The following is a 14,623-nucleotide window of genomic DNA, read 5'->3' as shown; positions in this document are numbered from 1 at the left end:
ACATAATATTTCGAGCTTTTCATTTTTTTACTTCTTCAATAACAGTTCACACCGAAACACTGGGCAGTAAAAGTATTAGTCTCGGAGCTGAGGTGGGGCTTCTAACGCGTAACGTCAAGGTCATTGGAGAATGGTATCCAAAGCTAATACAGGAATCATTCGGTGCCCGAATTCTAGTAGGAACAGCACAGCACGGCGGAAGTCAGTACACAGGTAAATAGTGGGTTTCTCATGCTTTTGTTTTTAAATTGCCTTGACAAAAAAATTGATACTGTATGAATTGAATGCTTATCATCACGATTGTCGCATGTTTAACATTCTAGTTGACGTGATGCGGTTGGAACAAAGTAGCCTCTCTTTCGTGTTTTCATTTATACTTCTCTCTTTATAGGTTTTGCCCGAGTAGATAATGTTGAGTTCTTCCGTAGCGGACAAGAAGGTTACACTGAGTTCTACGATCCTAGGTATTCCATAGCATTCCTTGATACGGGGACTGTTAATCACATCAAGCCTTCGTATATAAGGCAATGTGCATTTCACGATGGCTTCGGACCAGCTGTCGGAAGTTTTGCAGCTCATAATCTGACAGTAGAAGACAACGTTATACACCATACAGTCTGGTGGGGTAAGCTTGCTTTATCTTTCGACCTTTGAATTTCATATTGATATGTGATTATTGATGTCCGTGTATCCAGAAAAAATGGGAATGCAATTATAAATGCGTAATGTTACTTTACGACCGCTTAGGTATATTTCTTATTTCATCAGTTAAATGTCAATATCATAATCAAGTCAGTTATCATTTTTATTCTTCAGCAATCGAGATAAGATCTGACTATAATCAACTTCGACGGAATCTGGTCGTTCTTGTGATTTGGGAAGGTTCCTACCTCGATCGGGAGGAAACTAATAATTTCCGCCACAATGGTGCTTTCCAGGCCACAGAAGCCAAGTGGATTATCATAGATGGAAATGTAGTTGCGGGCGCTGAGAGAGCAGGTTATAGATTGAATGCAGAGGCATGCGACAGTTCTGGCTACGGCAGTAACATGGCTCATACTTGTCTCATGGGGATTGGTATATATCCAGAAGATGCACTTACTGTTTCCTGTGTCCTTATATCTAATTTTACAATCTGGAAATGTCGCGACGTAGGAATGTACTACCAGAACGCGTTCAGTGTAGAATTTCGGAATAACATATTGGTGGAGAACACTGTAGGCAGTGTAGCATTAGTTGTTGGCCCATCAACCGTCAGTCACCTGTATGCTAACAAGTATGTCTTATACAAAGATTCGTGGGTTGTCGGTGCCACAACGTCATTCGATTGCACGGCCGATGCATTGAAAAGTGACGAAAATATCAGGTTCAGCAGTCAGGCCCGTACTTGGGTTGATCAGAGCCACGTTGGAATAGGTGGGACTATCTTTACCCAAGCATCTAACAACATGCCGAAGAAACCTCATCTCGGTGAAATGGCCTACAACGCAATCGCTGGAGTAACGAGAATTGAAGGTTGGTGAATCACTGATAACTTAAACAAATTGAAAGCTGTGTGCAATTCCCCATTTTGCATTGTCAATAGGTTTAATTTTTTTAAAGAAAGAAAATGAAGTTGTTTGTTGAAAAGGTAATATTTTTTATTATCAGAAATAAGCAACGATCATAGTTTTTATGTACTTGTATTGGACTTAATGGTTGAGAATTGCAAATGTAAATATTACTATATCATTTTAAGTTTTGTACATGGATATAAAAAATCGATAGTATCAAAATAATGAAACATTCAATGGTAGTGTGTGATAACAATTGCGATACAATAAGACCATCTTCGTTAATTTCATACATCGACTGGGTAAGATATATAGAGATATGCATAGATGGAACATTTAGTTTCCATGATTTTCCAATGTATGCGATATATAAAGGTTACACAATGAGTGGTTGTTGAATACTGAATTTATTCCACACGAGTGAGTTTGTTTTTAAAGTTACTTACAAAAGACCGAGATTTAGCAATAACTTACGAGTGTGAAATAAATTCAATATCCAACATCCACGAGTTGTGTGACCTGCTTCTACTTCAATGATATTCGCTTTTAGCCGATGGAAATATGCTGAAATATGCAAGTAGGACATGATAATATTTTCATCGGGAAAAAAGGTACTAATTAATATTCAAAAGTCAGATTCTAATAAACAATCTGTTGGTATTATTTTTTTTCTAATTGGGAATATCTTTAAGATAAAATGACTCTCATATAACGTCTTATTGAGTTTAATTTTTCTCATAGTTGCTTTAGTAATATAAAACTCTGTGTTGGACTATGTAAAATCATGCGCACGGCACGATGCCTTTTGCCAAATGATAATAATCATGCCATTGTAATCAAGTTCAAGTCCATTTTAGACTTGTCTAATCTACTAAACTTATCAGTGAAATCCTTTCCAACAAAATGCGTTACACATATCATTAGTATTTCATGTCGATTTTACACCCTGCATGAATAAGTCACGTATTTTGACATAACGACCACGGCACAAACACTTTCCAACACCAGTTGGGACGTTAAGCGGCGATCACATAGTATGACGTCATTCGATTATTGATTTCGTTGACAAATGAGGACGTGGCACCAAAAAACACAGTTCGGTCAAAGCGTGCCGTGTTAGCTAATCAGAATGCGTACAGAGTCTGTGGTATAAACAAATTGTAAATCAACAGCTGCACTGTTAATTTGATAGCCCGAGAGTTGAATAACATCGTCTATCGTGATAGAATTATGTATACACCTTAAGTATATGTAATCAATATGGTTCCATAGATAAAAATGTATATGTGTTTACATATTACCCATTTCAATAGATTTATGATATCTTTTATTCAAAAGGTATACATTTCGGTCATTTTAAATCTACTTGTGGAAAAAATGACTTTGCGTTTACCACCACTGCCAAGGGCGATGACCTACAGCATCCTATTGAATCCAAGAATATACAATTTACTGATGTCCTGAAAAGCAACAAGATTCATATCCAAAGACCAAATGTTGGGTGAGTCGCTAAAAAGCCAAATTACATGGTTTGAAACTGTTTTAGTTTGTCGAAATAACCTAAATAATATAAGCTGTTTGATTAATTATATCACTGATATCTGCAGCTTAATCCTTCGGAAATTAACAATATTTGGTCTTTAATCATTTATTTGTACATTTGGTGATATTAAGAATAGCACATACACTGATCTTTCTGGTTTACTTTTTAAGTATAGGGTATTAACAATTCATTGATGTTAAAACGCAGTAATGTCCCCTTTAAAATATTAGTTTTATATTGTAATATGTTTAAATAGAATAACTCATTGCTTCATAGGTTTATATGTGTTATAAAAATTTTATAGATATGACTACATACGTCTGTTAAAAAAACTAATATGACATATGTACATGTATTATAAAGACAAAGCCAATTGATTTCAATGAATTATGTTGGTTTGAACTTTTGATGATAATAATTGTTTCTTATTTTTCCACAGGAAAATTAATAGTGCTGACTGCGTAGATATGGACTGTGATGGCTTGAAAAAGAACTGTTTTGTTGACGAGGACGGCACATTCCTTGACGGAAATCCTGGAGCAATAATTTCCCAGTCGGAGTGGCAATGGAACGGTGATCCACGAAGAGGTCTCGGAGATTATCGAATACCGAAAGAGATGCTGACCACACTTGACGGAACACGTATACCTGTTAATGATATTGCTCCTCACAAAGGTTGATACATTTTTATTTACAATTACTTGGCACTTCTACTATACAAACTAACCAAAGCAAAGTGAAGTCTTTGACGGTATAACTGACACCTAAAACGTGACCATTATGACGTCACTATTGTTGACATGGTGGCGTCAACTGATCACCGTCAAAATGGTTGTTCATCTCGTGGATGAAATCGTCGTTGATGAACACTTTTCCTGGTCAAGCTTAAACAATGTTAATGCTAAAACCCAAAAATTAGTTGATAATGTAAATATAAGTATTAAACTGTCTTTCTATGTCATCTATGGTCTATTTAGATACCGGAACATTGCAGACACCTATATCACAATGCGTTAACGCGCATTATAAAGATTGTCTGGAAAGCTCTGGCATCCATATAGACCATAGATACCATTGAAAGACAGTTTAATGCATAACTAAATGCAATACGCTACATTAATTATAAATCATAAGTCTGTCAATGTAATTGGTGTAATTGATCCAGATGAATTTAGTTGTTTAATGGTATTAATGTATGATATATCTATATGAGTGTTCAAGACGTAACAGACAGTAATAAAATGACACAACACTTGACAAATGTAATTGCAAGGTCATTGGTCATAATTACCTTATCGATAATATTAATAATGGTTTACGAATAACTTAATGAAATACGTCGCATGATGCTATTTAAAGATGCCCATCACACATGAGCCCATAGTATTATTACAGTTTGCTGTTGCATCATTAAATTAATTTATATCAAGACAAAATGCTGTTTACCTAATGCCACAATTATATATCAAACTATTTTAATTGGCCTTCATATTTTTGTCTGGGCGAAAGCCGGGCTTGAGAAAAAAATACCCCAGGTAATTAAAATCAATGACTGTATTTAAAGTTTGTTATTATGTACATTTCATTTTTATATCTATTTCTTTGTGTGGTTAAAAATTGCTCCTCGCTATCCACAGGGATCATCAGAAACGCTCAATGTGAGCTGAACTCAGTCTGGCAAGCTTACGAATGTCACAACCTCAATTACAAAATGCTGATCATTGAGAGTATGGACGCAGACACCGAGACCCGCCGAGTCTCACCTGTCGCTATACTAGGTGATGGTTACCTTGACCTCATTAACGGTCCACAGGACCACGGCTGGTGTAGTGGATATACCTGCCGGAAGAGGGTATCAACATTTGCAGCAATTGTTGCCATGGGTACAGTTATTTGTTCTCCTTTGTCATGTAAAAAAATCTTAAATAGAAGGAGATAAAAGCTCCATATCAGTTGACATAAGGTTTAACTAGGCTAAACAATATGATCGGAAAATGGTCAGACCATGGTAAACAGTAATTGATGTTTATGGAATTAATTTTTATCAATAAAATAGTAAATTTTCTGACCATTTAAACGCATGACACTGATAAATTATGTATTATTCTGTTAAGTTAACTGCATTTTAATCGACCGTGTGCTATGTTTACTCTCGGTTTATCGTGCAATAATTGACTTCTCTTGCAGGAAAAGAATACCTGATCCATTTCACTGGCACGACACCTCAGCATCTCCGTTTCCTTCTTCTCAATTCAAATGAAACGGACTCGATCAAACTTGCAGTATGGTACTCCCAACAATTTAGACTTGACGTTTTCGTCGATGGCAATTTTATTGCACCGGAAAATTCTAGAACCGAAAACGGAAAATACATCCTCGATCCCCCTCAGTATGAAGGACATTACATGCCAAATGCTTCCCTTTCGTCAGGTGAAAGTTACCAGGATCGGGACAGTGGATTGCTTCATTTTACCTTAAGGGGAAACAAACCTTTGGAAATAAAGACGATCCCCTCTGTAATTGTATCCTTCCTGCTGCCACCTATGACAGTTGATGAATTCTTTGGAGAGAACCTTATACACAACCTTGCAAATTTCTTCGACATCGACCCAAGCAAGGTTCGCATTGTTAAGATTGTAAGTGAGGCATCAAAACGAAGACGGAAGAGGTCAACAGGAAATAGCGAAGTGGTAGTTGAGGTTGCTGATGTTCCCAATAGCAGTGAGTCTCATTCTTCTATACAGAAATTGCCTGTTTCTTTTTAGAAAGACAATCCTGATCTTCTGTTTTATTATGTATTACTATGCCATTTATGAGTCTACATAAAAACTAGTATAAATTTACGTTTTTAATTGAATCATTTGATTATCACAACCTACTCAGACTGAAATAAATACTGAACAAAAAGCTTCAAAAAAACACGAGAGTTAAAAACACTATTTTTACGATTTAAGTTTTTGTAGTTGTCTAAGTCCACTTTATTTCTATTTTCAATCCATTACCACCACAAGTTCTTAGATGTGCATGACATACACGATTGTAGTTATCACAAAATCTCAGAATATACGATACGAGTTATTTAATAAATATCATATCTAGGTATCCTGGTTATTATTATCGTATATTCATACTGACAGGGGACCATTTCATAATTAATGTTGGTCATCGGCTTTTCTCAAAAATACTGTAGAATCGATCTGGTTAGATAGACCTACAATGTCGCAGATTATGAATCGATCCAGGACAATGTATAACTCTAGCCGTAGAAAGATCGTACACAAATTGAATAAGCTAGATCAAAGTTGGTGACTTAAACCGTAATTTGATGTACGTGATGTATATTGAACGTTTCGGAATATTTAACATCTGCATTTTTAAAAAAATCCATATTTTATTTAGAATGTGTTCTATCAAGTAACAATGTTTAATTAAATTTGTTCACAGATGTCAATGACTCTTCAGATTTATCGCTAGAACAGCTACGGAATATATCAACTTCACTCATTAATGAAGGACAGATCGGAAACTTAAGCGAAGTCTTAAATACCACTATTACGGGCGTAGCTGTGGTAGAACCGCCTGCAACTCCTGGAACTCCGGAGTGGAATTCCACTACAAATGAATCACCTTATACCATCATAATACAGGCTGCAGATATGCGCTTTAACCCCGCGCCGGAACCACAACATGAAGGCGTCGTTTTCAAGACACAACCAAAGATACAAGTGTTGGACGCACAGGTATACTTTGTTGCGTCATTCTGCACCTAGCTTCACGAACATCTCTGAATTTTTAGGAATACATTAACGTTAAAATTGGTGAACTTTACAAAAAATAAGGAAGAATTCCAAACTGAATATTTCTCCTTAACTTTCGTAATGCTTTGTTATGAAGAATCTTAAGCTAAGGATTGTTCATTAAACTAGGTTAAGGTAAATAGTTTAGGTGCCTGCCCTAGCGGGTATCGTTGTATGGATTTTTTTCTGTAGATACTGCCATATTTCAGAAAGTGATAAAGTGCAAACAAAGTAAAGCAATAAAATGGATTTACACACAAAATCGCCCTACATATGTCCTAGCACATTGTTAATTGATAATCTAGTAAATTTCATCTGAAAATCCTCTTTAACGAAGTTCGGTTTTGAAATATTTCTATCTATCCAGGGTCAGCCCATCACACAACTGGGGACAGCAGAACAGCCCTGGCAGATCACTGCGTCGCTACGCCCTGGCGGATCCAACCCGTTAGCTAACCTTATCGGTAATCTCACCGTTGAGTTTGTTAATGGCTGGGCCAACTTTACCGATCTCCTCATCACACAGTTCGGTACTGACTTCTACATCGACTTTGATCTGACTGTCCCGGCGGACTCCAACTTTTCCATCTCTTCTGCCCCACTCACTGTGACCGGTCGACCTATCGAGCCATCAATCATATCTATGACTTCAAACGTTTTAGAAGGCAACTATTTTTCTATCGGTGTTGAACTTCGGGATGGAGTTTCATCTGAGATCATTCCAGACATTGCATGGAGGGTGAGTTACGTGTCTGTGTAAAGATTGTTACGTAAAACATGAGTGTAAATGTCAAATGGGGGCCGCGGTGGCATTGTGGTTAAGATGTTTCGACTTATTACCACAAGCCCTACACCTCTTGATCGTGGTTTTGAATCCCATGTGGGGCAATTACCAGGTACTGACCGCTGGTCGGTGATTTTTCTCCTGGTACTCCGGTTTTCCTCCAGCAATAAACCTTGCACGTCCTTATATGACTATGGCTGTTAAGTTTTCGAACATGTCGATTCATGATACAGAAACTTTTCTCTGCTGAATACAGCAAATGGTAATTTGATCATATGACCACGAAAACCGGGAAATAATTCCACAACTATCTGATTTAAATTCATTATCGGTAATATTTTGGAAGTATTCAGTAAGTTAGAGATATCAGATTCCATTTAGACTTCAATATGACAGCTTTATTTGATGAAATTACGAAAATGTCTTTCCTTCTGTAGTGAATGAAGTTATTTCTATATGTGTTGGTAGTTGATCTTATGTTCCCTATCATATTTTTACATATTACACCGTTGTGCAACTTTGAATTATGTCGCATTTTTTGTTTCAAATAAGCACTGAATAAAATAAAGAACATGGTGAGGGAAGTCACGCGATAAAATTCGGTAATTGTAATTTTCCGAAAAAGGCGTAATTTTTTTCACACATACACTGTGTATAGGTAAAATTATAATGTGTTGTACATAAGTAGATTCCTTTAGGTAGAATTTGATGTCTGCACATAATTTATAACGAGAAATAACCATCAATGTGGTACTCTTTTATATGAAAAGCCTTAACAGCAACAAGATTATGAGATCTATAATACGGGCTAAAACAAAACTATATCATCAACAGCATTACTATAGTGATAGAATGATAAATGTTTATTTCCGAAATTAACGCAGTTTCATCAAAGATGTACCACTGTGAACCTACACGTTGTTATTGATATTATAATTTGACATTCTTGGCTATGACAGGGTCATACTTGGACAATGGCAGCATCACTTAACCACCCAGAACACCACACGGGCTCCATGCTTGGATCTACTGAGACGGTATTCTCAACATCTTCCAGTTCAGCACATTTTTATTCGCTGAACTTCACATCGTTTGGTATATACGCCTTAAAGCTTCACATCTACACAACGCCAGCTGCCTATGACCTATATAAGGAGGTACAGGTGTTAGTGAAGTCCCAGGAACAGACAAGCATAGTTATCGAACAGACATCACCAGTAGTCATGAAATTTGAGTCAGCAAACTATGCCGAGGTTGTTGGTAATGACAGCCAAGCCTTCGCCGCCATGATGGCAAATCGGTTCATCGTAATGTTTTCCAACCTCATCTTCAATTCTGTGGCTATAACAGAAGGTAGGTATTGCATTGTAAATACGTTATATGTTTATGTCTACATGACTAGTATTTTAAAAAAGTATATACATTTTAGCAATATTGAATTTCCTTTCATACCTACGGGTGTAATACTGGCTGGTCTAGGGCAATACACTCATGCCGCCTGAGGCTGTATTGCATGGCTATCCAAGCAATTAAGCCTTGTGACGTCACGGCGTCAACAAAATTTCTGTTTCCTCGGTAAAATTTTAACAGTTTTTTTCACAAACTTTACTGGTTTTACTATAAAAGATGCAAACAACGGAATTTAATTTTTATTGAAAATATCATGTATTTTGTCTTAAAAAATGACTTTCAGCCGTGGATTTCTTCGAATTTATTTCAAAATGGCGGGATATTATAGTTGTAAAATTGCAATAAACCGTCGAGGTATGAAAGAAAAATACTCTTTCATAAGTGGATATGAAGGATAGGGATATTCTACACTCGGGATCACAAAATGTTGCAAAACCCTCGGCGGGTTTTACTACATTTTGTAACCCTCGGGTAGAATATCCCTATTACCTTCATATCCACTTATGAAAGAGGCTTATATTACGTATGGTTTAAGTAAGTTTACCATGCCTCGGTTGTGGGACAATAAAATTACTGATATTGGGAATAATTCGCGTATCACGTGATACCCAAAAACGTTTCTGTGGGCCTATTGTTTCTATTGGTAATGGAATGGTGTCAAAAGATGATATCCGTCATTTTCGCGGGAAGTTACGTTCTATCACCACTTTATATATTAGTCCCGCAATAACGTTATCGGGTATCACATGGTACGTGAAACAGTCCCGTAGAAAAACAAATATCGAACACATTCGTAGACACTTGCATTCTATGTGAACACTTTTATGCATTTTACAAACATTTTTTTAAACAAATGCTTTTATTCATTATTGTTTCACGTATTTGTACATCATTATTTGAAAAAATATTTTACATTTCAATTCTAATAGTTTATTTTTAAAATGTTAATGTACGCATGACACGCGTTCAGACTATTTGTCTGAAGTTCTCGTCCGTGTTATAGGTTCACAAGAATGATACATAATACGTCGTATATAACGAATCACCATGATTATTATTTCATTACCCTAGGGAGTATCATTGTGACATACTCTGTCAGTGGATCTATCTCCGATGTGAATACAACCGTCTACACCATGTGCGAGTCGATCCAGAATGGATCTACCTTCAACTTCAACTCCCAGTCACTTACTCTGTCCGGTTATCTGACTGTAGGTGGGGTGGCCTACTACGGAGTTCACTGTGGCCCGATCGTAAGTTGTGCTGTATATAAGAATGTTTTACCTTTTTGGGGGAATTATCATAATGTCTGAAGTTTTTATTTGAACTACTGAAAAAACTGATGTTTCCCTGCAGAATTAATTAACTCTTGATGTATATTGAGTTTTGTAATTTCTGTGATCGACGTTTGTGGTATTTCTCAGAAGTAGACATTGGTGTTAGTTCTTGTGTTGTACTGTTTTGTGTGAAAAAACTGTAAAACAAATCAAAGATAAATCATGCAGATCGTGCAATAAGACTTGTTTATTAATACTCCAGTCTGTAACATGAAATTAGCATCCGGATTTTTATTTTTAAATAACATCATTAATTAGGTTTCCAATGGTAAATTACTGCTAATCAATAAGTTTACTGGAATATAATGGTGTGGAACATAATCCATTCCAAAAATGAAAATGAGCAGTTTGCATTTGCTGCTATGTATTCACTTTCATCCCATAAATCAAAATACTTATCGTCGTATCGTAGCTTTTAGTTCAAGCCATAACGCTTTACACTCTGACTTTATTTTGTCTATTAATGTATATTCATACATGTAAATTACTCTTGTGTACGATATGCCCTTGATGACGTAAGACTTTTCGTTTACACATCAAATTGTTCTTTTTTTAGTCTACCACCACAACACCCGATAGTGATACAAACGAAACACAACTGGCTTTGATTATCGCCCTGGTTGTAGTCTCGGTACTTCTCATCATAGCTATTCTGGCAATCGTCCTGTGGAAGTGCAAGGTGTATCCGAAAACCAAGACAAGAGGTAAGCGACAGAAAGAAATGGTCAGAAAGATGAGGATAATGATTTGGACTGGCGTGAATATATCACAACCAAATAGCATAGTTTAATGATGACTTAACAGAACAACTTTCTTTGCTTTGCTTACAAATATAATGATCTTGATATGGCGGGTTAATAAGTTTCTTATATCAGAATGAATTTGTTAAAAATGTATTGATATGTCTTATAATGCCATAGTTTAAATGTCATATGAATGCACTTTTTGTGATTTTTTTTTATTAGATCTGACCAAGTATGAAGGCTACTTGGAGCAACCAAAGACCATTGAGGATATCCTGTTCCGGGAACAATCCTTTATGAGTATCCGAGAAAAGTCGGCCGGCATACCCCAGGCTCCCGCCGCCACCAATCTCGGCTACAACCAGGGAACGAAGAGTCCCCTGCCATTCTAAAATTGTCCAGTTTCGCTTATTCCAGTGAAAGTGATTACAAAGAAAATAACATTATGTGCGAACGTTTGAGTGATTTTCATATGAATTTTAGACATATTTAAAGAAATATGGTAGATCCGTCCAAATTGTGTATCTTAAATATTATAATTACCTAAAAATGGCGCAAAATTTTCTTGAAATAAACAATCAAGCCTTAAGTCAATGAAACCAAGAGTGGTAGCAAATCTGTGATATTATTCTCACTTTTTTTATATATAGCTTATTGTAACTTAGTAATTGTGATATAACTGCTGAAATATTGTATAACTAATAGTAACTCTTTTATCTGATACAAAGTTATCTTGTTGTATGTTGTAGATGATGTTATCTTTGTGAGTTTCTTATCTTTATATACAAATATCCAACAGTTAAATTTTATTGAATCAAAATTTAAAACGTTTTCTTTGAAATGTAAAATGAATATATACAATTTGTAAAAAAAGATATATTTTAATATATTGGCATTTTGGACATAGAAATAATTTAAATTATCTATATTTTTTTTATATAATTTTTGTCTTCAGTTTTTGTCTTTATCTCTTATAAAACATAAACTGCATGCCGACAAATAAGGATACTTACAATCAGCGGTATACGAATACGTATATGTAAGTACGTTTTGGAAGGGGAACGAACATTATTTATAAGATATGTCTTCTTTTTTTATTTTCGTGTTTTGAATATTGAATTGAAAATAAACGCATATTATCGTAATTTGCATGCTAGAAGTAAAATACTCTTCAGCGTGTAAATAAACATTTCTGGAAGGCTATCCGTTCAATCGAATACGCACGATCATTGCGTAACTGCCGTGTACATTGTATATTGTACCTGTGTCACAGTGTGCTCTGTGTGATACCTGGGTAACGGGAATGATTATTCGCTTAATTTTATAGTTTGTTTATTGTATAACGGTTGATTAAAACATGTGATCATAAGAGGGGAGAATTACAATGTGTTTTATTACATATGAATAAAATAGACGCAAAATAGAAAATATGGAATGTTTTATGAATAATGGCCGCTCCCCTTTCAATACGTTTCCGTCTTCGTATACCACTTATTGTAAGTATCCCTCATTAGGCCTTTTATCAATCTTCAAAAGTCAAAAACGCGTTTACCAGTTTTGTTATCCGTCCTGTCAGATATATGGTGTTATTAGAAGATTCCGTCCATATGACAATGAGTGACATATATCTTACCTTATATTGATAACGTCCTTTCCTTAATAGTTATATTATACATGTTCGTTTTGTTGCTAAAATATCGACCATTTATCAGACAGCTGACTGGTTTTGGCCAGGGTCAAGTACATGTAGTCAGCGAAATGATAAAGGATTTCAAGTGTAATAATAACACTTTTTTACAATTAAATGTCATAATATTATTGTTTTATTACTGTTTTAGAAAACACTGTAATTCTTATGATCTGTTTTTCTCAAAACAAACAAAAAACGTTCGGTAAGCGTACACTGTGTTTAAAACTGGGTAAATTGAAACATAAAGGAAATAACAAAGGTGAATCTTAGTATTGAACATTTAATAATTCGTTCTAATTGTTTATATCTGTTGTTTCCTGTCTTGAAATGTATGATACCGGCATAGATAAACAGTGTTATATATATACATATATTATTCTTAGGCTGTGATAAGGAAGAAACCTTAAAATCAATTAAGATTGTTAACGTCGTTATATCAAATTTATATTTATAGCTTGAAGTTTAGCATTATTTTCATTTTTAACAAATGATTATTTAACAATTATTTAACAAGTTAATTCATTTATTAGAAGTGTTTGTTACTAAGTTGAGTGTATTCCAATGTGTTTTGAGCATATCCATGTTATTAGTTATCTAAATCTGTAATTATATATCTCATATTTTATAATGAACATGTAACTAGACTAAATAAAGTAAAAAAATGATCGAAAAAAGATACTGGGCTCATTAAAAAATATGCTGTATTAAGAAAAATATCAGATTTAAAATTGGCAATAGTTGTAAAATATTTCCATTACTCTGCAAGATCACTTATCAAATATTAAGGTTGTATTTCGATCAAATTGATAATTATCTCCGTGTACATTTTTATATTGATATGATTCTAAAAGATAATGCATGATATATTTTAAGGAATAAATAACATAAAGTCGTTTGAAATTTTTATAAAATTAATTGTGCGAGTTAAAAGATCTTTTAGAAATTAACCATTTTGTAACTCTTATTGATACATAATAAAAGCGTTTGTTTTCTGCATTATAATCGTTGTTTGTTTCCTACTTTCTACTTTGCGTTTCTCAACATGGTTCTTTACTTTATCATAAATTTCAGGGAACAACCAACTAAATGAAAAAAAAGATCTTCGAAATGGCCCCCTGTGTATACAAGATTAACGCCAGGGTATATATTTTGACCCGGCCACTGATTGGCTGGTTAATTATAAATTTTAAAAATAAAAATGTTTTCTGACAAGCAATCATTCCTAGAGAACAATGGTATGACTTAGGAAACCCAGACTTAAATTTGGGTTCTAATATCAGTTTTGATAATGAATACATTCGCTAAAACACTAGAATTTCAAGATATTATAAAGGAAAATGCACCTTATTTCCAAATGGCTTCCATGGTTTTGGTTTGAGCTGAAGGACACATTTTTTTAATTCTATCTAGTATTATATGATAACATATACTTTAACTTTAGAACACAATAGTTAACTCGTATTCAGTTGTTTTAATATTACATTACAAAACTTAATCAAACTTTACCACCATGGTCTATTTGAAAGCTTTTTCTCTTTAAGTTGTTCCCTTTAATCGACGAGATCCTCAATTGTGGGAAAATAAAAACAGCTTCCAATATAACGCGTGAACAGTTAAATACAGTTTCAAATGTGTACCCATCAATGAACCATCAATCACTCAAGGGCTACACATATAACGCGAAGACGAATAAGAAAGGATGAAAGAAGGGTTTGATATTGCAAGAAATAAACAAATTTAAGCAAGCTTCATATTGATGCCAGAAA

General features: G+C 34.8%; 1 protein-coding gene across 1 annotated transcript in view; it reads left to right on the top strand.

Moving 5' to 3' along the window:
- LOC138317450 (fibrocystin-L-like) overlaps positions 1-13,729 on the top strand; it is a 69,741-nt gene extending 56,012 nt beyond the window's left edge. The window contains exons 44-56 of the mRNA XM_069259125.1: positions 46-213; positions 392-625; positions 817-1,515; positions 2,892-3,054; positions 3,536-3,771; positions 4,734-4,979; positions 5,284-5,817; positions 6,541-6,836; positions 7,261-7,632; positions 8,637-9,030; positions 10,159-10,340; positions 10,981-11,128; positions 11,390-13,729. Coding sequence (XP_069115226.1) covers positions 46-213; positions 392-625; positions 817-1,515; positions 2,892-3,054; positions 3,536-3,771; positions 4,734-4,979; positions 5,284-5,817; positions 6,541-6,836; positions 7,261-7,632; positions 8,637-9,030; positions 10,159-10,340; positions 10,981-11,128; positions 11,390-11,559 — 3,842 coding nt within the window. The 3' untranslated portion in view covers positions 11,560-13,729. The remainder of the gene's footprint in view (positions 1-45; positions 214-391; positions 626-816; positions 1,516-2,891; positions 3,055-3,535; positions 3,772-4,733; positions 4,980-5,283; positions 5,818-6,540; positions 6,837-7,260; positions 7,633-8,636; positions 9,031-10,158; positions 10,341-10,980; positions 11,129-11,389) is intronic.
- The last annotated feature ends 894 nt before the right edge of the window (positions 13,730-14,623 follow it).

The sequence above is a fragment of the Argopecten irradians genome, chromosome 3, assembly GCF_041381155.1.
Source record: "Argopecten irradians isolate NY chromosome 3, Ai_NY, whole genome shotgun sequence".
NCBI lineage: Eukaryota > Metazoa > Mollusca > Bivalvia > Pectinida > Pectinidae > Argopecten > Argopecten irradians.
Note: the sequence above shows the minus strand (reverse complement) of the source record. Positions and strands in the feature narration are given on the sequence as shown.